Source organism: Oncorhynchus clarkii, chromosome 5 (assembly GCF_045791955.1).
Source record: "Oncorhynchus clarkii lewisi isolate Uvic-CL-2024 chromosome 5, UVic_Ocla_1.0, whole genome shotgun sequence".
NCBI classification, from domain to species: domain Eukaryota; kingdom Metazoa; phylum Chordata; class Actinopteri; order Salmoniformes; family Salmonidae; genus Oncorhynchus; species Oncorhynchus clarkii.
This window is the reverse complement of record NC_092151.1, coordinates 22,062,159-22,087,929: the sequence shown is the minus strand read 5'-3', so window position 1 is coordinate 22,087,929 and position 25,771 is coordinate 22,062,159. Positions and strand designations below refer to the sequence as shown.

Genomic DNA, 25,771 nt, shown 5'->3' with positions numbered 1-25,771 from the left:
GAGAGAAACTCAGAAAACATAAACATTTTACTTGGCTAATTGAACCGGGGTTACATCAGTAACCTCCAATATCCGGTAGATGTGGTTGTAATTAACAGTGGTTTCTGAATGCCTTTATGGACCAGCACCTACGGTTTCTGGGAAGGGGCCTTTGCAGGGTCCCCCACACAATGTACACATTTATGATGGCAATGTTGAGCACCCCCAAAACACATATTTCCAAAATGTTCTGCCTATGCGTCCAACATTGTAATAGCTCCTCAGTTGGTCAAGATGGTCAACCCCGCCCATTTTCTTGTTTTAATCCATTACAAGCTCTGGAACAGATAAAAGTGGTTGGAACTTATAACTTCTTATGGGTAGGTGGGACGCTAGCTAGCCAACATCTGGTAAAATTGCAGAGAGCCAAATTCAAAATACAGAAATAGTCAAATTAAACATTTATAAAAATACAATTGTTATACATTGGTTTAAAGATGAACTTCTTGTTAATCCAGCCACTGTGTCAGATTTCGAAAGGGCTTTACGGCGAAAGCATACCATGTGATTATCTGAAGACAGCGCCCCGCTTATAAAAGCATGCAAACATTTTACAACCAAGTAAAGGAATTACAAAAGTCAGAAATAGCGATAAAATTAATCACTTACCTTTGAAGATCTTCATATGGTTGCAGTCACAAGAGTCCCAGGTAAACAATAAATATTTGTTTTGTTCGATAAAGTCCCTCTTTATGTCCCAAAAACTCAGTTTTGTTGGCGCGTTTTGTTCAGTAATCCACTGGCTCAAAGGTGGTCATGACATGCAGACGAATACACCCTAATTGTACCTGTAAAGTTTGTCGAAACATGTCAAATTATCTTTATAATTAATCCTCAGGTTGTCTATTGTCTAAATAATTGCTAATATTTTAACCGGACAATAGCGTCTTCAATAGAAAAGGAAAAACAACGAACGGCACGCAATCGGTCACGCAAAACAGCTCTGGTTCATTCTACAGTCCACTTAGAAAATGGTCTCGTTCGTTCTCATTTTTCAGAATACAAGCATGAAACAATGTCTAAAGACTGTTGACATCTAGTGGAAGCCATAGGAATTGAAATCTTGGTCCTATCCCAATACATACTGTATAGGCATTCAATTGAAAATTTCCCACATCAAAAATATCCCACTTCCTGGATGGATTTTCCTCAGATTTTCACCTGCCAAATCAGTTCTGTTATACTCAGACATTTATTTGAACACTTTTGGAAACTTTAGAGTGTTTTCTATTCAATACTACCATGCATATGCATATCCTAGCTTCTGGGCCTAAGTAACAGGCAGTTTACATTGGGCACCTCATTCATCCAAAATTCTAAATACTGCCCCCTACCCAGAGATGTTAAAGACAACTCCAAAACCCCTGCTACTGTCACCTTTGTCCCAGGCTGTCTGGCACAAGGGTGAATGGTGAGACTTTGGGCAGACATACTCCATGGAAACATAGGTTTCCCTCTCGGGTGTGCTATCCCTCTTCTCCTCCCTCTGCTTCCTCCACTCCCCCCTCCTCTCTGTCTCCCTCCTCCTCTCCCTGTTCCCCTTCCTGATCCTTTTCACTCTCCTCTTCCTCTCTCCCTCTACTCTCCTCTTGCTCCATTCCCCCTGCCTCGCTCCACATCTCTATCACTCCAGTCATCTCTAACTCCTCTTCCTCCCTGCCTTTTGCTGCTAAGCCCTGATTCTCCACATCACTTCCCTCACTTTCCCTGACCTAGAGAAACAGAGTAACAGAGGGAGAGGAGAGGAGCAACAAATAGGATACCATTGTAGTCAGGAACATAATCTATCTCTCCCTCCCTCTCACACGGTCTCTTTCTTTCTCTCAACCTTAGACTCTCTTCCTATGAATCACCTCTTAGGGTTTCCCATAATAAATTGTGCGATACAGTTACACGCCTCCCATTCCACACTTTCCCGCTCTCTCTTTTGCCTCAATCAACTCTCAACTAGAGATTTCGCCAATGTTAGCTGATTAGTTACGAAGATGGGACAGTTTCCAAATTTAATTGCATCGGTAGAAACAGGACAAAACAAGCACCTTGTTAGCTGGCTATGTAATTAAATATTCAACTCAATATCATATGAGCTCCACTGCATAGGCATCTACCTTAACACAACAGCTAAGCTGTCAAATAATAGGAAAACAAGGCAATGTATAGCCTATGAATATCTGCACCTAGCAAACCTGACAAACCATAACCTAAGCAGACAAACACAAATTACTCTACTCATTTTGGTGGCTAGTTCGCTGGATGTCTGTATGGATAGCTAGTGAAAGTGACAGCTGAGGTTGACGATTCATGAGCGCAGCCCAAATTTACCGCTACACACAACTTGCCTAACAGACTAACTAGCTAGCAAGCTATAGCAAGCATCTTGGGCTGTTTCCATCTTTTAATTGCATCAGTAGAAACAAGACAAAATACAGCTAAACACTGCAACTATTTCCATGAGACCGAGAGCAATCATTTGAGCTCCACCGCTGATGTGCTTGCCTGTACCAACTAAGTAATCATGACAGGACGTGCTAATCTGACCCAAAGTTTCACAGCAAACATCGACAACACCAAGCATATATCTACTGTTTACATATTTCACTCACCTTGACATCACCGCTTTTCATTGTGCAAGTATGTGTTCGAATCCTTATCACCAACCAACATAAATGCAGCCTCTTTCACAGTGAAAAGTCGTGCCTACTTCAGCACCGTCATTTTGGGTAATGAAGTTGAAAAAAAAGACAAATGACAGCATGATCTTTTTCTGGTTGACAACAACAGCCACACGAATATGACAACCGGTTGTTTGCAAGTCAATTTTGTGATTATTAACACTGATATTATTGTTAGAAAAACAAGGCAGTTCGCTGCCGCTATAGTAATTTAATGAAAGGCTGTTCGCTGCCACTGTAGTAATTTAATGAAAGGTAGTTCGCTGCCGCTATAGTAATTTAATGAAAGGCTGTTCGCTGCCGCTATAGTAATTCAATGAAAGGCTGTTCGCTGCCGCTATAGTAATTCAATGAAAGGCTGTTCGCTGCCGCTATAGTAATTTAATGAAAGGCTGTTCGCTGCCGTTATAGTAATTTAATGAAAGGCTGTTCGCTGCCGCTATAGTAATTTAATGAAAGGCTGTTCGCTGCCGCTATAGTAATTTAATGAAAGGCTGTTCGCTGCCGCTATAGTAATTTAATTAAAGGCTGTTCGCTGCCGCTATAGTAATTTAATGAAAGGCTGTTCGCTGCCGCTATAGTAATTTAATGAAAGGCTGTTCGCTGCCGCTATAGTAATTTAATGAAAGGCTGTTCGCTGCCGCTATAGTAATTCAATGAAAGGCTGTTCGCTGCCGCTATAGTAATTCAATGAAAGGCTGTTCGCTGCCGCTATAGTAATTTAATGAAAGGCTGTTCGCTGCCGCTATAGTAATTTAATGAAAGGCTGTTCGCTACCGCTATAGTAATTTAATGAAAGGCTGTTCGCTGCCGCTATAGTAATTTAATGAAAGGCTGTTCGCTGCCGCTATAGTAATTTAATGAAAGGCTGTTCGCTGCCGCTATAGTAATTTAATGAAAGGCTGTTCGCTGCCGCTATAGTAATTTAATGAAAGGCTGTTCGCTTCCGCTATAGTAATTTAATGAAAGGCTGTTCAGTAAAAAAATGAAACAATAGCCTTTGATTACATAACTTTTACATGGTCGGGCCACAAACAAATGTTGGTATCAAAATGGGGTTGCCGGCCAAAAGGTTTAGGAACTCCTGCAGTACACACACCAAAAGGCCTCTCCTCTGACACCTTGCTCTCCCTCATGCTTTATCAGTTCTGGTTAATCAAGTCACTTACAAATGGACTTTTAATCTGAATCGAACCGGGTCTGGATCCGACAAGGTCTGTACGGAACTGTTCTAGTTGTCCTCTGGTCCATTCGGAGCAGGTCTCTATATAAAAAAAAATATTTATGCATATCGGTACTGGTGGGAAAGCCCCAGGTCAATTTTGGAACGGGTCCTACTTTTTGGACACGTGAAGAGCTCCTACTTTTTGTCAAAACAGACAATGCCAGGAACATTGTGAATTTTGTCACAGAAGCTGGACTTGGGCCACAAATGGGGTGCTTTTTAGTTATGTGTCTTTTGTAAAATAAACTAATATGAGCTACAGTAATTGTTGGAATTTCATTTTCCCGCTGTACCAAAACTGAACAGTGACCCAAAAACCACAATACGTACCAAACCCACGTGAACCGTTACACCCCTACCTAATACTAATTCACAACAGGCAAGCCAGACATCTCACAGAGTAGGACAGAGAGAACTCCTCTCTGAATACAGTGCAGTGAAAGGGAAGGAGGAGGAGACTTGAAGGGAGAAGAGGAGGCCATTATGTAGTGTGGGTTGGTGAAGGCCAGGGACAGAGAGGGAGAGCAGCAACTCAATGGACACACAATGGCTCCCTCTGACTGTTCAGTACAGTAGCCTGAGGTTGTGGGCGATGATGAGAATGTCACAGCGGATTGAGTGGAATGTTCACATTCAGAAGCAGACCTCTGTCAGTCATTCTGTAGGTGATCATGTCAATGGGGGGAGACAGAGGGACACGTTTTACAGGCCTCCATGCTGATAGTGAGAAGATCATGGGAACAGCAGGGACATTAGTCAGAGAATTACTGGGTTAACGCACTCTGTCCTTATCACAACATCTGCCCTGCCTGTTTGTCTGTGTCTGCCTCCCTGCACTCTGATAACAATGGCAAATATTCAAAATGATTCAGTTGAGGGCTGCACTGTTTGAGAAGAGATAGCAGCACTGTCCCAAACATTTGTAGAATTGATTGGAATAGAGCAATAATCTAGTCTAAATAGCCTAAACAGAACCATCACAACATCAATATCATTTGTCAACAAGAACATCCAAAGTAGGCTACAACATGGAAAAGAATGAGTCAATAACACAATGCATTTATAGTGTATTGTTTTATTACCATGAAGGTTATTACTGGAGGTCATCTGTACCGGGAAGAAAAAAATAGGCTACTTTCTCAGGGATCCCCAGGTTGGAGTCATTAACTAGTTTTTCAACCACTCCACAAATTTCTTGTTAAACTAGTTTTGGCATGTCGGTTAGGACATCAACTTTGTGCATGACACAAGTAATTTTTCCAACAATTGTTTACAGACAGATTATTTCACTTATAATTCACAGTATCACAATTTCAGTGGGTCAGACGTTTACATACACTAAGTTGACTGTGCCTTTAAAAAGCTTGGAAAATTAAAAAAAAAAATGATGTCATGGCTTTAGAAGCTTCTGATAGGCTAATTGACATCATTTGAGTCAATTGGAGGTGTACCTGTGGATGTAATTCAATGCCTACCTTCAAAGTCTGGTTCATCCTTGGGTGCAATTTCCAAACACCTGAAGGTACCACGTTCATCTGTACAAACAACTGTATGTAAGTATAAACACCATGGGGACCACGTAGCCGTCATACTGCTCAGGAAGGAGACGCGTTCTGTCTCCTAGAGATGAACGTACTTTGGTGCGAAAAGTGCAAATCAATCCCAGAACAACAGCAAAGGACCTTGTGAAGATGCTGGAGGAAACAGGTACAAAGTATCTATATCCACAGTAAAACAAGTCCTATATCGACATAACCTGAAAGGCCGCTCAGCATGGAAGAAGCCACTGCTCCAAAACCGCAACAAAAAATCCAGACTACGGTTTGCAACAGCACAAGGGGACAAAGATGGTACTTTTTGGAGAAATGTCCTCTGGTCTGATGAAACAAAAATAGAACTGTTGGCCATGATGTCCATCGTTATGTTTGGATGAAAAAGGGGGAGGCTTGCAAGCCGAAGAACACCATCCCAACCGTGAAGCACTAGGTGGCAGCATCATGTTGTGGGGGTGCTTTGCAGGAGGGACTGGTGCACTTCACAAAATAGATAGCTTTGTGAGGAAAGAAAATTCTGTGGATATATTGAAGCAAAATTTCAAGACATCAGTCAGGAAGTTTAAAGTTTGGTCGCAAATGGGTCTTCCAAATGGACAATGACCCAAGCATACTTGCAAAGTTGTGTCAAAATGGCTTAAGGACAACAAAGTCAAGGTTTTGGAGTGGGCCATCACAAAGCCCTGACCTCAATCCTATAGAAAATTTGTGGGCAGAATTGAAAAAGCATGTGCGAGCAAGGAGGCCTACAAACCTGACTCAGTTACACCAGTTCTGTCAAGAGGAATGGGCCAAAATTCACCCAACTTATTGTGGGAAGCTTGTGGAAGGCTACCTGACACGTTTGACCCATGTTAAACAATTAGTATTTGGTAGCATTGCCTTTAAATTGTTTGTATGTAAACTTCTGACTCACTGGGAATGTGATGAAAGAAAGAAAGAAATGCTGAGTGGTGGCGCAGTGGTTAAGGGCGCTGTACAAGCTGTGCCCCCAGAGACTCTGGGTTCGCGCCCAGGCTCTGCCGTAACCAGCCGCGACTGGAAGGTCCGTGGGGCGACGTACAATTGGCGTAGTGTCATCCGGGTAAGGGAGGGCTTTAGGGATATCCTTGTCTCATCGCGGAAAAAGGGGGCTGGGTGCAGTGCACGCCAACCAAGGTTGCCAGGTGCACGGTGTTTTGGCTTGGTTGGGTTGTGTATTGGAGGACGCAGGACTTTCAACCTTCGTCTCTCCCGAGCCCGTACAGGAGTTGTAGCGATGAGACAAGTTAGTAGCTACTAACAATTGGATACCACAAAAATGGGGAGAAAAAGGGGGTAAAATAAAAAAATAAAGTAGTGATCCTAATGGACCTAAAACAGGGAATTTTTACTAGGATTAAATGTCAGGAATTGTGAAAAACGGAGTTTAAATGTATTTGGCTAAGGAGTATGTAAACTTCTGACTTCAAATGTACATACGTTTGAATCTGATGTCACTTTTTTTTTTATCCGACATTGTAAATCGGAGAGAATCAATTATCCGGTGGCTCCGGAAAGTATTCAGACCCCTTCACTTTTTCACATTTTGTTAGGTTACAGCCTTATTCTAAAATTGATTAAATTGTTATTTTTTTCTCAATATACATACAATACCCCATAATGACAAAGCAAAAACAGTTTTAAAAAAAGTTTTTTTGCCAATTTATTTAAGATTTAAACAAACATCACATTTACATAAGTATTCATACCCTTTACTCAGTACTTTGTTGAAGCACTTTTGGCAGCAATTACAGCCTCGAGTCTTCTTGGGTATGACACTACAAGCTTGGCACACCTGTATTTGGGGAGTTTCTCCCATTCCTCTCTGCAGAACCTCTCATGCCCTGTCAGGTTGGATGGGGGGCGTTTCTTCACAGCTATTTTCAGGTCTCTCCAGAGATGTTCAGGCTCTGGCTGGGCCACTCAAGGGTATTCAGAGACTTGTCCCGACGCTGCTCCTACGCTGTCTTGGCTGTGTGCTTAGGGTCGTTGTCGGGGCGCCCAAGTGACACTGCATTTCAGTGCTTGAGGCGTCACTACAGACACCCCGGTTCGAATCCAGGTTGTATCACAACCGGACGAGATTGGGAGTCTAGGGCGGCGCACAATTGTCCCAGCGTAGTCCGGTTTTGGCCGGTGTAGGACGTCATTTTAAATAAGAATTTGTTCTTAATTGGCTTGCTTAGTTAAATAAAAAGTTGTCCTGTTGGAAGGTCCTGAGAGCTCTGGAGCAGGTTTTCATCAAGGATCTCTGTACTTTGCGCTGTTTATCTTTGCCTCAATCCTGACTAGTCCCTCCCGCTGAAAAACACCCCCACAGCATGATGCTGCCACCACCATGCTTTACTGTAGAGATGGTGCCTGGTTTCCTCCAGACCTTGGCATTCAGGCTAAAGAGTTCAATCTTGTTTTTCATGGTCTGAGGGTCCTTTAGGTGCCTTTTGGCAAACTCCATGCGGACTGCCTTTTACTGAGGAGTGGCTTCCGTCTGTCCACTCTAGCATAATGGCCTGATTGGTGGAGTGCTGCAGAGATGGTTGTCCTTCTGGAAGGTTCTCCCATCTCCACCTGTTTGAGTGTTAGTTTAACAGCCTTCGTGAGCACCATGCCTCATGCAACGGGAAAATGTTGGGTAAAGCAATTTCACCGATTCGGGTGTTGTTAATCTTCACTATGCTGTATTAAAGACTGGACCATTGTTTTTGTTAGAACAGACTGCTATTACTAGTCATTTATTTAGTGTTTACACTGTTCCAAACAGGCAGGAAAATAATATTGTAATCGCTCCTATACTCTCCTTTTTCTTGATCTCTTTATTGCTTTATTGTTATTACAATTATTATTATGATCATCATTATAATAAGTAATGTCGTTATCATTAGTAGGCTTAGTATAGCAGCCTTGTATAACCACCATCGAGCTGTAGGCCTGTTTGGTCTTAATACCGTAATTTACTGAGGCCTGTATTTCAATTTATAGGCTACTGTATCAATCATTCATTCATTCATGCCACCACACAGCATATGAGACATTCATGCTTTGAAATGCAATCAAGCATTTTAGTTTTAAAATTAAATAACAAAGGGAGCTTTGAATAATTAGCCTAAACAATAAATACATTCACAAATGCATGCAACTGTTTTTAAGTCTGCTGTAGTAAAGGCTTTATCTTTTTTTATACAGAATCTCTCTTACACTTATTGATTGAGTGTTTACACTTCCAAATGGTCAGAAATAATAATAATAATAATAATAATAATATTGTAATCTGACAGCTGTTTGGCACACATAATACTCACGCTAGACTTGCTCCTATACTCTCCCTTTTTCTTGATATCCAGTAGTTTCCACAACTAAGTGAAATGTTTTCCACAGATCTGACTTACCCTTTCCCTCCTGTCCTGAGCATAAAGTAAACATTCACCACGTTTTTCACGTCCTCTGCATTCATTTTCCTGTCGACATTACTGTGTTCGGAATTTGTTATAACCAATTTAGCGATTTGATTACGATAGGTTAGGCCCTATTGGTCACATGCATGCGATGCTTACCTGTTTCACGTAAAGAGAGCAAGAGTTGAGGGAATAGGGAATATTTTTCATAAACAAATTAGGGATTTCGGTAACAGAACTTTTCAGTCAGGAACAAGTAAGAAACTAAATGGCTAAAATTATGTTGCAGCTTTATCACGGACAGCGCAATAAACATTTGCCGTGCTGTGGTGCCTTTTCACTGCAGTCGGGAGGAAAGTGGGACAACGTGCGCCAGTCACACAGGCACTCGCTGTCATTTTTTAACACAGTGTAACCATCGGGTTCTTTCTTGAGTCATTTGGGTGTCTTAATTATTTAATCAAACAGTATGCTTAAAGCATCAGACAAGCTCAGTGCATATGTAGTGCAAGTCAATATTAGGAAGGTGTTCTTAATGTTTGGTAAACTCAGTGTATATACAGGCAGTTTGTGGGACTGGTAACAGATAAAGACTGACTGATGCTGTTGAAATGCAGTTCTTTAGGAGAAATGACCACACAGGATTTGTGTACATCTTGCCAGCCAAGGACAACAAGGTTTGGGTGGCTGCAGGTCAAGTTGTCCAGTCCCTGTGTCCTTGGTGGCTGCAGGTCAAGTTGTCCAGTCCCTGTGTCCTTTTTGGACAACGGAGAGGAGGTACCATTTCATAGAGCATGTGCTGGCAGATTGAATGGTGTGAAATTAATACAAAGCATGAGTTTGTAAAAAAAAAAAAAGTTGAATTGAGTTTTTGTATGTTTATTCTGTTACTCCGTAGGTGATTGATAATAACATTTAATATTTTAAATAAAACATTTAATTTAATGATCTAGAATGAAATTATTAAAACATTATACATTTAAAATGAAGTGCAGTGAGGTATGCAGCACTCTAATTCGCAATGAAAATAGACATTTATGGTTGGTTAAGACGGGACCACTTTGATAGCCTATGCAATAACTATTCAAGATACTGGTGATTTCCTGGCTCTTTTGAGGTACACTGGATTTTCAGATGACAACAACAGTATTATGATGATGTTTGGTGAATAAATCTTTAGTATATAACCACTCATTTTGCACAGTGTCACATCCATAGCAGTACATTTTCCTCTCTGAAGTATATATGATTTGTCATTTTTTACATCATTGTTTTTGTGTCTAGCCAAGCATTACTTTCAAAGTGGGTATTAATATTTTACCCTAAGACTTTGAGATTCACAGACATTTGCTGATGTGTCCGTCCTTCCAAAAATGCATGTCCATTTCCGTCACATCTATAACGCAAGTTCTGTTGTTCCGTTACTTCAAAGTGGTATTACTTAGAATGTTGTAATTCTTCCCCAGTCAGCTTCAGAATCTTCACCTGAACGACCGTCACAGGCAAAATCACAGGCTGTGTCATGCACTTGAGGGAACGTTGCTTACTAGCGCACGTGCTTCACACATCTTTTTCTTTAGCAGGCCGGAAAAACAATAGTATGTATATTCATAATTTTTTTTGCCATGAGACTGGGTGTATGTTCTATTTATATTGGAAAATGTAACTTGCAACATGGCCTTTAACAGTAAGATGGAAACTCCCATTCTGTAAAAGTCTACTATGCTCCTGTAATTAAGTGAGTTTTCCTCAGACCTCCCTTCCCTCAGACCTCCACACCCCATTACGCCTGAGAAGTCTTTATATCTGTACAGCCAAAGATACAGCTTCAATAGCTATCTATAGCTTTTCATCTTTTCTTCCCTGCACAGGAATTCATTCTCTGTATGTAAAATAGTAAGCTATATGAGAGCTTGTCTGTTGAGTGTTGCTGAGTTGAGTGGCATGACTGTAAAGGGACAGCTCTGGTTGATTGCCTTGGGTATTAGCCCCCTGCCAGGGTCAAAGCAAGTATGCCCTATATTCCCGAAGGGATTAAATAATGTGTGTGTGTGTGTGTGTGTGTGTGTGTGTGTGTGTGTGTGTGTGTTAGTCATGGGGAGTTAGCATGTCAGACACTGGGCGTTAGACTCCAACTGCAGCACTGAGGATTAGATCAAATTAGCCCATACACATCTCCCCCACCATTCAGGGCAGGGACCCAGGCTTTGGGTCAAAGGTAATTGAAGGTAGTGTGTGAGAGGGCCTGCGGAACTGCACATTTTACGACCTGTAGCTAAGTTAAGCGGCTTTGATGTTGCTTCCTCCAAGACACTGATCTAAGGTGAGTTTTGCGTTCCTCACTCCCCCTTAATGGTTACATAAGGGTTGGGGGAGGGAAACTGATCCTAGGTCTGTGTCTATGGCCAACTTGTACCCAAAGCAAAATAAGCAAACTCACTTGGTAGGCTTGCTATTATAATAGCAGGAACAGTACCTGCCTGGTTTCAGTTGATGTGTGGATGATTGTATGCAAAGTTCCATGCGCTCAAATGTGCACACATTTACAAATCAAATTTTATTGGTCACATACACATGGTTAGCAGATGTTAATGCGAGTGTAGTGAAATGCTTGTGCTCCTAGTTCCCAACAGTGCAGTAAATCTAACAAGTACTCTAACAAATTCACAACGACTACCTTATACACACAAATGTAAAGGGATGAATAAGAATATGTACATATAAATATATGGATGCGAGATGGCCGTGCGGAATAGGCAAGATGCAGTACATGGAATAGAATACAGTATATACAGTTGAAGTCGGAAGTTTACCTACACTTAGGTTGGAGTCATTAAAACTCGTTTTTCAACCACTCCACAAATTTCTTGCTAACAAACTCTAGTTTTGGCAAGTTGGTTAGGACACCTACGGACACAAGTAATTTTTCCAACAATTGTTTACAGACAGATTATTTATACCTGTGGATGTAATTCAATGCCTACCTTCAAACTCAGTGCCTCTGCTTGACATCATGGGAAAATCAAAACAAATTTAACCGACCTCAGAATTGTTTTTGTAGACCTCCACAAGTCTGGTTCATCCTTGGGTGCAATTTCCAAATACCTGAAGGTACCACGTTCATCTGTACAAACAATAGTATGCAAGTATAAACACCATGGGACCACGCAGCCGTCATACCGCTCAGGAAGGAGAAGCGTTCTGCCTCCTAGAGATGAACGTACTTTGGTGCAAAAAGTGCAAATAATTTCCAGAACAGCAAAGGACCTTGTGAAGATGCTGGAGGAAACAGGTACAAAAGTATCTATATCCACAGTAAAACGAGTCCTATATCGACATAACCTGAAAGTCCGCTCAGCAAGGAAGAAGCCACTGCTCCAAAACCGCAATTACAAAATCCAGACTACGGTTTGCAACTGCACATGGGGACAAAGATGGTACTTTTTGGAGAAATGTCCTCTGGTCTGATGAAACAAAAATAGAACTGTTTGGCCATAATGACCATTGTTATGTTTGGAGGAAAAAGGGGGAGGCTTGCAAGCCGAAGAACACACATCCCAACCGTGAAGCACGGGTTGGCAGCATCATGTTGTGGGTGTGCTTTGCTGCAGGAGGGACTGGTGCACCTCACAAAATAGATGGCTTCATGAGAAAGGAAAATTATGTGGATATGTTGAAGCAACATCTTAAGACATCAGTCACAAAGTTAAAGCTTGGTCGCAAATGGGCCTTCCAAATGGACAATGACCTAAAGCATACTTCCAAAGTTGTGACAAAATGGCTTAAGGACAACAAAGTCAAGGTATTGGAGTGGCCATCACAAAGCCCTGACCTCAATCCCATAGAAAAATTGTTGTCAGAACTGAAAAAGCGTGTGTGATCAAGGAGGCCTACAAACCTGACTCAGCTACACAAGCTCTGTCAGGAGGAATGGGCCAAAACTCACCCAACTTATTGTGGGAAGCTTGTGGAAGGGGAAGGGTACCTGAAACGTTTGACCCAAATTAAACAATTTAAAGTCAATGCTACCAAATACTAATTGAGTGTACATTCCCACTGGGAATGTGATGAAAGAAATAAAACCTGAAGTAAATCATTCTCTCTACTATTGTTCTGACATTTCGCATTCTTAAAATAAAGTGGTGATCCTAACTGACCTAAGACAGAGAATTTTTACTAGGATTAAATGTCAGGAATTGTGAAAAACAGAGTTTAAATGTAGTTGGCTAAGGTGTATGTAAAGTTCTGACTTCAACTGTACATATGAGATGAGTAATGTATGATATGTCAACATTGAGATAGAAGCTGTTTTTCAGTCTCTCGGTTCCAGCTTTGATGCACCTGTACTGACCTCGCCTTCTGGATGATAGCGAGGTGAACAGGCAGTGGCTCGGGTGGTTGTTGTCCTTGATGATCTTTTTGGCCTTCCTGTGACATCGGGTGCGGTAGGTCTCCTGGAGGGCAGGTAGTTTGCCCCCAGTGATGCGTTGTGCAGACCACACTACCCTCTGGAGAGTCTTACGGTTGTGGGTGGAGCAGTTTCCGTACCAGGCGGTGATACAGCCCGACAGGATGCTCTCGATTGTTTATCTGTAAGAGTTTTTGAGTGTTTTAGGTGACAAGCCAAATTTCTTCAGCCTCCTGAGGTTGAAGAGGTGCTGTTGCACCTTCTTCACCACGCTGTCTGTTTGGGTGGACCATTTCAGTCTGTCCGTGATGTGTACTCTGAGGAACTTAAGACTTTCTACCTTCTCCACTACTGTCCTCTCGATGTGGATGGGGGGATGCTCCCACTGCTGTTTCCTGAAGTCCACGATCATCTCCCTTTGTTTTGTTTGATGTTGAGTGAGAGGTTGTTTTCCTGACACCACGCTCCGAGGGCCCTCACCTTCTCCCTGTAGGCCGTCTCGTTGTTGTTGGTAATCAAGCCTACCACTGTAATGTCGTCTGCAAACTTGATGATTGAGTTGGAGGCGTGCATGGACACGCAGTCATGGGTGAACAGGGAGTACAGTAGGGGGTTGAGAACCACCCTTGTGGGGCCCCAGTGTTGAGGATCAGTTGGGTGGAAATGTTGTTTCCTACTCTCACCACCTGGGGGCGGCCCGTCAAAGTCCAGGACCCAGTTGCACAGGGTGGGGTCGAGACCCAGGGTCTAGAGCTTATTGACGAGTTTAGGGGGTGTTAAATGCTAAGCTGTCGTCGATGAACAGCATTCTTACATAGGTATGCCTCTTGTCCAGATGGAATACAATGTATGTTGTTCGAGCTAAATACACACACGCGCGCGCACACACACACACGCCCAGTGTGAGGAATTGCAGACTTTTGCCACATGATTCATTTTGTAATTTTCCGTAGCGCATAAATAGCTAACAACTGACTAATGTGAACTCGGAAGTGATGTGATTTTTCAAATGAAGGACTGCTGTTCACATCATAGGAAGGCTGTTTCCTGCCAACCAGGCCTACTGGCATTACACTATGAGGACCAGGCAGATTTCACACTGATAGACTGGTGGAGTTAGGCTTGATAAATTACCCTTTGTGTGTGTGATCATAATTGCTCACTCATGTTCCCACTGCGCTTTTAAGTTTACCTTGCGATGGTCGTCTGTACTTTGTGGATTCTCCACCAATCAGAAGTTTTTTGCTTCTCTTTCCCAGCCAATCAGGGATGTTTGTTATAAAGAGAGCCAGCCAATCCCTGTAGTTATATGTGAGCTCTGGCCAGAAATCAACTACAACACAAACACATACACACTCGGTCATTCGTCAATTTGTGCTCCCAGGGCTGCCTTAACCACAGTTGGGTCAGAGGTCACAGAAAATGTCACTCACCAGACAACATATTCCGTCCTTGCCTGGAAGGCTGCATTGACCCCCCCTACTGGATTGTTTACATTTATGCCTATGGGCAGCTTGTACCTTCTCTGACTCAGAGGGGTTGGGTTAAATGCAGAAGACACATTTCAGTTGAAATCATTCAGTTGTACAAGTGGCTAGGTATCCCCATTTCCCTTTCCTAATGCAACTGTGATAGTGCTACAGTAGCTCCCTCCCTCCCTCCCTCTCAGCCAGCTCTCTCTTAGCTAAGTGCAGGGCTGGCCTGTCTATGGTTACCTTGGAGATGCCTGGCCAAGGTAAACAGTAGGAGCAGTGTTGGAGTTGAATTGACCAGTGTCTGTCTCTAGCCCCTGATCCCTAGAGTGGACCTGTGTGTGTGGCTGGCTATGGAAAACCTGGCTAGGGTTAACAACTTAAGAGCCACTATTCATCCTATCCACAGCTACTCCTCTCTTTTCAAGCCACACCAGACAGACAGAGCAGAAGGGTACTGTTAGGCTATTCACTGCTTAGATTGGTGATGTAGCAGCAGCCTTTCAATATTACACCTGGGAGAACTGAGGGAGGGTTGTACTGTATGAATTGAAACGAGTGGTTCCTAGTAGAGGGCTGCATTCTTGAGGTTCCCAAAAGAGATCATTGAGGTGTGGTCAGCATTTTTCATGCTGCGGGTCGGTCAGACAATTTTGTGATGAAAATATTTTTGTTGTCCCGCAGATTATTTGGAAACAATCATCTTTCTGCTTTGTATGCATTAGCCTACCTATTGTATTAGAAGTATACTTTTTGCATTATTCAAACACAGAATTTGCTGCTTCAACTTCAGTAGCCTACCTCTCTTAGTTGGGTGTCTGGGTTCAAGTGTGCCTAGTATGTGTGGTCTCATTGAAATAGAGTAGGCTGTCTACATGGGCGGAGAATCACGTGGTAGTTAACTTAAATTCTGAAATGAACTTTAACATGATTAGACTGTAGTTTACAACAGTGTCTGGTGAATAAATATTGATAATGGAAAGAAGTGGAGGGCGCTCAACCAATGTGAGTCGAGGTCCAATCAAAAAATGTAATCATCATGGAAAAGGCAGCATACGTTAGGCTACTATGGTGAGCGAGCATTGCGTCTTTTCATTTTGAATAAGTATTGATTACCCATTTATTTGTCTTTGGCTGCAAATCAGCCTCCTGAGAGGTAGGCTAAATTTTCCTTCACTCTGCGGTCCAACTCATCCCAAAATATCCCAATTGGGTTGAGGTCGGGTGATTGTGGAGGGCAGGTAATCTGACGCAGCACTTCATCACTCTCCTTTGTTAAATAGCCCTTACACAGCCTCGAGGTGTGTTGGGTCATTGTCCTGTTGAAAAACAAATGATAGTCCTAAGCGCAAACCAGATGGGATGGCATATCGCTTCAGCATGCTGTGGTAGCCATGCTGGTTAAGTGTGCCTTGAATTCTAAGTAAATCACCAACTGTGTCACCAGCAAAGCACCATCACACCTCCTCCATACTTCATGGGGGAACCACACGTGCAGAGATCATCTGTTCGCCTACTCTGCGTCTCACAAAGACACGGCGGTTGGAACCAAAAATCTCACATTTGGACTCACCGGTCTAATGTCCATTGCTTGTGTTTCTTGGCCCAGGCAAGTCGGCAGCGTAGCCTAGTGGTTAGAGCGTTGGACTAGTAACCGAAAGGTTGCAAGTTCAAATCCCCGAGCTGACAAGGTACAAATCTGTCGTTCTGCCCCTGGCAGTTAACCCACTGTTCCTAGGCCGTCATTGAAAATAAGAATTTGTTCTTAACTGACTTGCCTAGTAAAATAAAGTTTAAAAAAAAGTATCTTCTTCCTATTGGTGTCATTTAGAGTTACCAGCCACAGAAAGTGCAGCCCAAATAAATGCTTAACAGAGTTCAAGTAACAGACACATCACAACATCAACTGTTCAGAGGAGACTGCGTGAATCAGGCCTTCATGGTCGAATTGCTGCAAAGAAACTACTACTAAAGGACACCAATTAGAAGAAGAGACTTGCTTGGGCCAAGAAACATGAGCAATGGACATTAGAACGGTAGAAATCTGTCCTTTTGGTCTGATAAGTCCAAATTTGAGATGTTTTTGTTCCAACTGCCTTGTCTTTGTGAGATGCAGATTAGGTGAATGGATGATCTCCACATGTGTGGTTCCCACCGTGAAGCATGGAGGAGGAGGTGTGGGGGTGCTTTGCTGCTTACACTGTGATTTATTCAGAATTCAAGGCACACTTAACCAGCATGGCTACCACAGCATTCAGCAGCGATACACCATCCCATCTGGTTTGCGCTTAGTGGGACTATAATTTGTTTTTCAACACCTACAGGCTGTGTGAGGGCTATTTGACCAAGAAGGAGAGTGATGGAGTGCTGCGTCAGATGACCTGGCCTCCACAATGACCCGACCTCAACCCAATTGAGATGGTTTGGGATGAGTTGGACCGCAGAGTGAAGGAAAAGCAGCCAACAAGTGCTCAGCATATATGGGAACTCCTTCAAGACTGTCGGAAAAGCATTCCAGGTGAAGCTGGTTGAGAGAATGCCAAGAGTGTGCAAAGCTGTCGTCAAGGCAATGTAAGGCTTCTTTCAAAAATCTAAAATCTAAATATATTTAGATTTGTTTACAGTTTTTGGTTACTACATGATTCCATATGTGTTATTTCATAGTTTTTATGTCTTCAGTATTTATTTTACAGTGTAGAACATAGTAAATGAATGGAATGAGTAGGTGTGTCCAAACTTTTGACTTGTACTGTATGTATTGGATAACTGCACAATTATTTTGGCTTTTTGGGGCTTGGCCTCATTAAATGTCTTTAATGTGGGGCTCATACATTTATTTTATTTTATTTTATTTATTTATTTCACCTTTATTTAACCAGGTAGGCTAGTTGAGAACAAGTTCTCATTTACAGTTCTCATGGCGACCTGGCCAAGATAAAGCAAAGCAGTTCAACACATACAACAATACAGAGTTACACATGGAATAAACAAACTTACAGTCAATAATACAGTAGAAAAAGTATATATACAGTGTGTGCAAATGAGGTAGGATAAGGGAGGTAAGGCAACAAATAGGCCAGGGTAGCGAAGTAATTACATTAGCAAAGATGAATGTGCAAGTAGAGATACTGGGGTGCAAAGGAGCAAGATAAATAAATAAATACAGTATGGGGATGAGGTAGTTGGATGGGATATTTACAGATGAGCTATGTACAGGTGCAGTGATCTATGAGCTGCTCTGACAGCTGGTGCTTAAAGCTAGTGAGGGAGATATGAGTCTCCAGCTTCAGTGATTTTTGCAGTTCGTTCCAGTCATTGGCAGCAGAGAACTGGAAGGAAAGGAATGTATGGCTCATCAGGCTGAAGTAGCATCACTCTTGAATTTTCGGTCAAAGCTTTAATCAATGCTTTTTTATGCTTTTGAATGACACTTACGGTTTTGTCAGGAAATACCTGTTTACTTGGGAGAAAAGTGATTTATTCTCGGAATGGAACATTTTGTCAAATACCGGGAAAAAATTCAACCCTAGTTGTTCCAATATGTGATTAAATTGACTATCGTGAAATGACATTGACGATATATAGTGTAATGCAAGACTATACACTATTGGAACTTTACAGATCACAACTGTGCAGTTTTATTAGTTAGGCTGTATCAGTTTGTTCAAAATTAAGTCTAAATGAATGAACTAAACCTTATTTTTTTCTGCTGTACTAAGATTATTGAATGAGAATGTTACGATAATATCATAAATAAAGGAAAAAAATGTCACAGTCTGGAATGATCTAGTCATTAACGGAGCAAACCGATTTAAGTACCATATTGTAGAAGAGGTCTCCCCAAGTATTTCTCAACCTTAATGGCCACAGACACATAAACATTTACACATGCTCACACACATGTATGCTTGTGCACTGCACACACGCTCAATCCTTCTCATTTTACCAGTACTGTAACTTTTGGTAAATACTTTTTTTCTCTCTGTGCAGCTGGTGAAAGAGCTCTTTGTTTAGACAGCCATTATGAAATGGTCTGTGCTGGTGCTGGGGCTGAGACAACCACACACTGTGCCAGTTACTCCTGTGAATCAGCAATGGAACTAGTTTCAACAGAGTCTGATATGAGCTATTCCTGACCATTGTTAGCGCCTTTCCTATAACACCTTATTCAGAGGCACAGAATAAACTTCTTCAAACTTTGCCCCATCTTTTCCTGTTTCTTCTTCTAATCCTCCTAAACCAGTCTGGCTGCTAAAATGTTTCATTTGGTTCCTTTTTATTTTTGATGTTTTGCTGAATTGTTTAATGATCTTCTTTGTGGGTGTGTAGCTGCTGGAGAGGCACCGGGCCATGGAGAGTATGGTGGAGCTGCTGCAGGTGTATCCAGAGGAGGATGAGGCCTATGGAGAGTTACTGGAGGCTACAACACAACTCTACCACTACCTGCTACAGCCCTTCAGAGACATGAGAGAGCTGGCCATGCTGCGCAGACAGCAGATCAAGGTAACAGACACACACTAGGGCTGGGCGATACATCAAATTAATTTGAATTTATGGGGCCTCCCGAGTGGCGCAGCGGTCTAAGGTACTGCATTGCAGTGCTAGAGGCATTACTACAGACCTGGGTTCATTCCCGGGTTGTGCCACAACTGGCTGTGGCCGGGAGTCCCATAGGACTGCGCACAATTGGCCCAACGTTGTCAAGGTTAGGGGAGGGTTTGGCCGGTGAATGCTTTACTTGGCTCATCTCGCTCTAGTGACTCCTTGTGGCGGGTCCGGGTGCTTGCGGGCTGACCTCGGTCGCCAGTTGAATGGTGTTTTCGCCGACACATTGGTGTGGCTGGCTTCCGGGTATAGCTGGCGGATGTTAAGGAGCGCGGTTAGGCGTCCTCAGGGAAAAAATAAAAACCTTGATTCTTGTAATAGTCATTTGGAACATAAACATAAACATAAAATCTTTTATTTATTTTTTGCCTTTTTCAATCTTGTCTCATCACTGCAACTCCCCAACATGCTCGGGAGAGGAGAAGGTGGAGTCATGAGTCCTCCGAAACATGTTCCGAGCATGTTGGGGAGTTGCAGTGATGAGACAAGATTGAAAAAGGCAAAAAATAAATAAAAGATTTTATGTTTATGTTCCAAATGACTATTACAATAATCAAGGTTTTTATTTTTTCCCCGATTTTATGAGTTTGTCTTTTTGGCTTGTCTCTTTCGCTCCTTCTGTGCTGTGTGCACTGTGCACCTTCACACACAGACACCAAGCCCCTCCCTCTACTTGCTATTTGCATTTGAGGTTTGGGCCAATGTAATCAGTCATATGGACACCGAAACAGATTGAGACAATATTTTATTGTAATAGAGGATAACCTAATGATAACCCTTTTATGTCTCATCTGCAGAAATGTAAAACAGAGAAGACTCTACTAAAACGGAAGTATCAATGAACATGATTGGGGATAATTAATGGTCAGTTTCTGTTGTGAGTGGCACCATGTACCTCTAGCAGCATTTTAGCCACAAACTGTTATACTAGCTGTCTAGTCTGTGTTTTAGAAATGTGCAATGAGCATAAAAAGACGCAGTTATATAAGGAATTGGCAACTCGTTCTCATTCTGAGAAATAAGCATATTATTATCCTTGATTTCAACATCTAAACATAGTGAACAGGCTGTTTTTCAAACAGTTTGAGTCAGACAGGAGAATGTATTCATAACAGTTCAAGTGTTCTACCTTGTTAGCAAGCAAATAGATCCAAGTTGTCTAGACTTTAAATATAAAGATTAGTTGGCTACTCACTAGCAGGTGTGCTTGTGCTTGAGAGATTGTTTATGAGACCTGTGTTAATGTTATATACTGCCTGCTACTAGAAGTTAGTCATTATTAGTGGATGTGCATTGAGCATGGTTCTGGTAAACATTTTAACAAAAAGGGCAGTGATTATTGCAAAAAAGTAGGTTAAACTATTTAGATAAAAATCCAGAAAATCACATTGTATGATTTTTAAGTAATTAATTTGCATTTTATTGCATGACATAAGTATTTGATACATCAGAAAAGCAGAACTTAATATTTGGTACAGAAACCTTTGTTTGCAATTACAGAGATCATATGTTTCCTGTAGTTCTTGACCAGGTTTACACACACTGCATCAGGGATTTTGGCCCACTCCTCCATACAGACCTTCTCCAGATCCTTCAGGTTTCGGGGCTGTTGCTGGGCAGTACGGACTTTCAGCTCCCTCTAAAGATTTTCTATTGGGTTCAGGTCTGGAGACTGGCTAGGCCACTCCAGGACCTTGAGATGCTTCTTACGGAGCCACTCCTTAGTTGCCCTGGCTGTGTGTTTCGGGTCGTGGTCATGCTGGAAGACCCAGCCACGACCCATCTTCAATGCTCTTACTGAGGGAAGGAGGTTGTTGGCCAAGATCTCGCGATACATGGCCCCATGCATCCTCCCCTCAATATGGTGCAGTCGTCCTGTCCCCTTTGCAGAAAAGCATCCCCAAAGAATGATGTTTCCACCTCCATGCTTCATGGTTGGGATGGTGTTCTTGGGGTTGTACTCATCCTTCTTCTTCCTCCAAACACGGCGAGTGGAGTTTAGACGCAAAATATCTATTTTTGTCTCATCAGACCACATGACCTTCTCCCATTCCTCCTCTGGATCATCCAGATGGTCATTGGCAAACTTCAGACGGGCCTGGACATGCGCTGGCTTGAGCAGGGGGACCTTGTGTGCGCTGCAGGATTTTAATCCATGACTGCGTAGTGTGTTACTAATGGTTTTCTTTGAGACTGTGGTCCCAGCTCTCTTCAGGTCATTGACCAGGTCCTGCCGTGTAGTTCTGGGCTGATCCCTCACCTTCCTCATGATCATTGATGTCCCACGAGGTGAGATCTTGCATGGAGCCCCAGACCGAGGGTGATGGACCGTCATCTTGAACTTCTTCCATTTTCTAATAATTGCGCCAACAGTTGTTGCCTTCTCACCAAGCTGCTTGCCTATTGTCCTGTAGCCCATCCCAGCCTTGTGCAGGTCTACAATTTTATCCCTGATGTCCTTACACAGCTCTGGTCTTGGCCATTGTGGAGAGGTTGGAATCTGTTTGATTGAGTGTATGGACAGGTGTCTTTTATACAGGTAACGAGTGGAGAACAGGAGGGCTTCTTAAAGAAAAACTAACAGGTCTGTGAGAGCCGGAATTCTTACTGGTTGGTAGGTGATCAAATACTTATGTCATGCAATAAAATGCAAATTAATTACTTAAAAATCATACAATGTGATTTTCTGGATTTTTATTTTAGATTCCGTCTCTCACAGTTGAAGTGTACGTATGATAAAAATTACAGACCTCTGCATGCTTTGTAAGTAGGAAAACCTGCAAAATCTGCAGTGTATCAAATACTTGTTCTCCCCACTGTATATATATACAGTAACAGTCAAAAGTTTGGATTTTAGATTCAAGGCAAAGGGTGGCTACTTTGAAGAATCTAAAATCTAAAATATATTTTGATTTGTTTAACACTTGTTTGATTACTACATGATTCTATATGTGTTATTTCATAGTTTTGATGTCTTCACTATTATTCTACAATGTAGAAATGAGTAAAAATAAAGAAAAGTAGATGTCCAAACTTTTGACTGGTACTGTAGTACAGTGCAAATTACAATACAAGATGTATACAATGGCTGTGTCTCTTCACAGTCCCCTTTGTGCAGTAAAGTGTTCTTTTGTCTGTTTTTTTTGTACTGTTTTTATTGCTAGTTTGAGTTACCTGGGGTGGCAGAGAGTTCCATGTAGTCATGGCTCGATTTAATACTGTGCTTTTCCTAGCCTCTGTTCTGGGGACTGTGAAGATGCCTCTGGTTACATGTCTCAAGTTGTACCGATGAGTGTCCGAACTGTGTGCCAACTGCTTGAACAGAGAGTTTGGGACCTTCTACACATCAAAGACCAATAGTGACGCAGTCAACTCTGAGCTAGGAGAGACTGACATGCGTGTTACTGACACTGTATCTGTACTCTGTGTACATATAAGTGCGATACGTGCTGCTTTGTTCTGGACCAACTGGAATTTACTTATTTCCTTCTTTGCCGCACATGACCACACAGTTGGGCAGTAGTCCAGGTGCGACACAACTCGGGCCTGTAGGACCTGTCTTGTCGACTGAGATGTCAAGAAGGTAGAGCAACGCCCTATCATGGACAGACCTCTCCCCACTATATGTTTTGACCATGACAGCTTCCTATCTATGGTTACACCCAGCCGTTTAGTCTCCTCAACTTGTTCAATAGCCACATTATTCAATACTAGAGCTAAACAAGGTATAGCATTGAGCTAATAATTTGTCCAAAAATGATGCTTTTATTTTATATTATATTTAGCACCAGTCTATTGATAGTTATCCATTCTAAAACTGACTGGAGCTCTATGTTAACTGTCTCTGTCATTTTTTAAAACCTTTGCAGCCAATGTGTATATTGTTGAGTTGTCAGCATACATAGACATACAGGCTTTTTTCAAGGTCAGTGAAAGGTCATTTGTAAAAACAAAACAATAAGGGCTTTTTTACAGCAATAGGTTATGCCCTGCCCTGCGGTACACCACACTCAACTGAATTTGCATGAGAGAGGCTTCCGTGAAAGAAAATCCTCTGTGTTCTATTAGATAGGTAACTCTCAATCCACAATAAGGCAGAGGATGCAAATCCAAAACACCTACATTTTTTCAGCAATAGGTTATGATCAATGACAAAAGTCTAACAAAACAGCTCCCACAATCTTCTTACTATCAATTTATTTCAGCCAATCATCAGTCATTTGTTTGTGTCAGTGCCGAGCACGTTGAGTGCCTTTCCCTATAAGCATGCTAAATGTTAATTTGTTTTCTGTAAAATAACTTTGTATTTGATTAAACACATAATTTCTAAAAGTTTGCTAAACATTTGTAACAGGATGATTGGTCGGCTGTTTGAACCATTAAAGGGTGGGCCAAAAGCTCTTTGACAGACAGCAGCATACACTCTAATACACATTATTTCTTAAGTCCTATCTACTGACATTAGGGTTAGCTTCTGTGGCTAACTGGACTGACGAGATGGTGGGATGAAATTGCTCCTAGTTTTGTTGTTGTCCTACTCCACTAATGGTTAAGGCTAAGCTGATCCTAGGTATGTGGTTAACACTAACCTCTACCCGCAATATGATGGTGTGTGTGTGTGTGTGTGATGGGGGGATCAAATCAGCTGAGCCCGCCTGCCTTCCTGCCCAGAGCAGCTTAACCAACAGTAGAAGTATTAGTGCTGTGGTCAGTACTCAGGCTCTAAACCAAACCAGGCTGGAATACTGCTCAGCACTCACATACACCTCTCCTCTCTTCTCTTCAGCTGCTTATCATTCTGTTCAGTCTCTTTCTCCCACTCCCCTCTCACCTTACTCTCTGCCTCTCTCCCCGTCTTTCTGTCTCTCTCCTTCCTTTCCCTCTCCCCTCTCTCTCTGAGGGTGTTGTGTTAGTGAGGATTGTGTGTTATTTTACTAATCTCTTGTGAGGGTTCAGCCTATAGTCATGGAGGTTGGGGTGATTTCCCCTGTTTGTCTTTGGCCACATCACATTCTTCACCCAGCATGGCTGTCTGTGGCGCTGCACTGGTCGCATACATACATGGCCATGTGTAAGGGGAGTTCCTTCAGAATACAATGCAGCATTATGAGATCCGGGTAGAACCTGCTTCCCGGTAGGTACAGATCTAGGATCATTTGGGAAGGATTACCCTCCCCAAATCCTAACACCAACCATTTGGAGGAGAAACGCTGAACTGACCTTGAATCAGCGTCTAGGGTAGGGTAACCCTGTGAGATATGCAGGAAGGATCTGGGCTCGTTGGATAATCCTACCACCGTGGTCAAAGCAGCTCCACTGATCTGCTCTCCTCTAGTACACCTGCCAGATGTCCAGAACCTGGAGCAATGATATGTCTCAGTAATCCTGCCTGCCTACCAGGGTTTCCGTTAGCCGGCCTTTGTCCGGTAAAAAAATGAAACAGCTGATAAATTAAATTGGCAAAAATCTCATTGTGAATCTCAATCAATTAATTGATGGAAATACATTTGACTGGTCATGCTTATCGGTCTATTGGTTCATTTGCATAATTTAGTGTAATTAAATTGGCGCGTTTACAGTATATTTGTTATGCATCTTTTTTTATCACACTCGTACAGCATACAGATACAGAGCCTTTAAGTGGAAAATCTGTCGACGCTGCTAGAGCTGCTGCTGCAGCATCTTGTGGTGCTTTCAAGACATCTTGGAACTCTGAAAAATCCGATGTGAAATCATGACGTCAGAGATCTTCAGGTTGGAAAGTCAGAGCTCTAGAAAGAGTTCCCGAGTTGGAATTCCTAGTTGGGTGACTGTTCAAATAAATGTTTGTAGTCAGAGCTCATACATATGAGGCATTTGTAGTCAGAGCTCATAATACATATTATGAGGCATGTCTTTCCTTGCTTCAAAGTAGCCTAGAGGATTTTCTCACTTTCTAAATGGATATTTTCATCTCTGTCACATGAAACTGTGTTTTCCTGCTAATTGTATTATGGAAATCACATTTCCCGCATAGTCTACTGCCTTGTGCGCATTGCTACACTTATAATGTGAAGAAATAATAGTTTATCAACATTTTAAGCTAAACATTCTGATCTGTTGCTTTTTAACATGTTTGTTTTTGTATCCTAGACCTACTGCTTGTTTGAATTTGGGATCTATTGTCCCACAACTGTCTGTTTGGAATATGACATGTCTTTCTCAAAGAGCTGACCAATAGACTAGGTAGCCTAAACTTTTCTAATATAGTAGATTGACAAAGGCAAGTGATTTTGCTGTTCCTTACTTGTCTTGTTGGCCGAGGAAAAGTAAATGTGGACAGTTATTTTAACATGTTCAAAATGCACATCAGAATTGGGTAAGCATTGGGAATTGGGTAAGCAT

The 25,771-nt window shown here is 42.1% G+C and overlaps 1 protein-coding gene across 1 annotated transcript in view; it reads left to right on the top strand.

Annotated features, from left to right (window-relative positions):
• The window catches only part of LOC139408543 (junction mediating and regulatory protein, p53 cofactor), a 56,714-nt gene that overhangs the window by 8,504 nt on the left and 22,439 nt on the right, over positions 1 to 25,771 (top strand). The window contains exon 2 of the mRNA XM_071152553.1: positions 19,112 to 19,285. Within this exon, the coding sequence (XP_071008654.1) occupies positions 19,112 to 19,285 (174 nt within the window). The remainder of the gene's footprint in view (positions 1 to 19,111; positions 19,286 to 25,771) is intronic.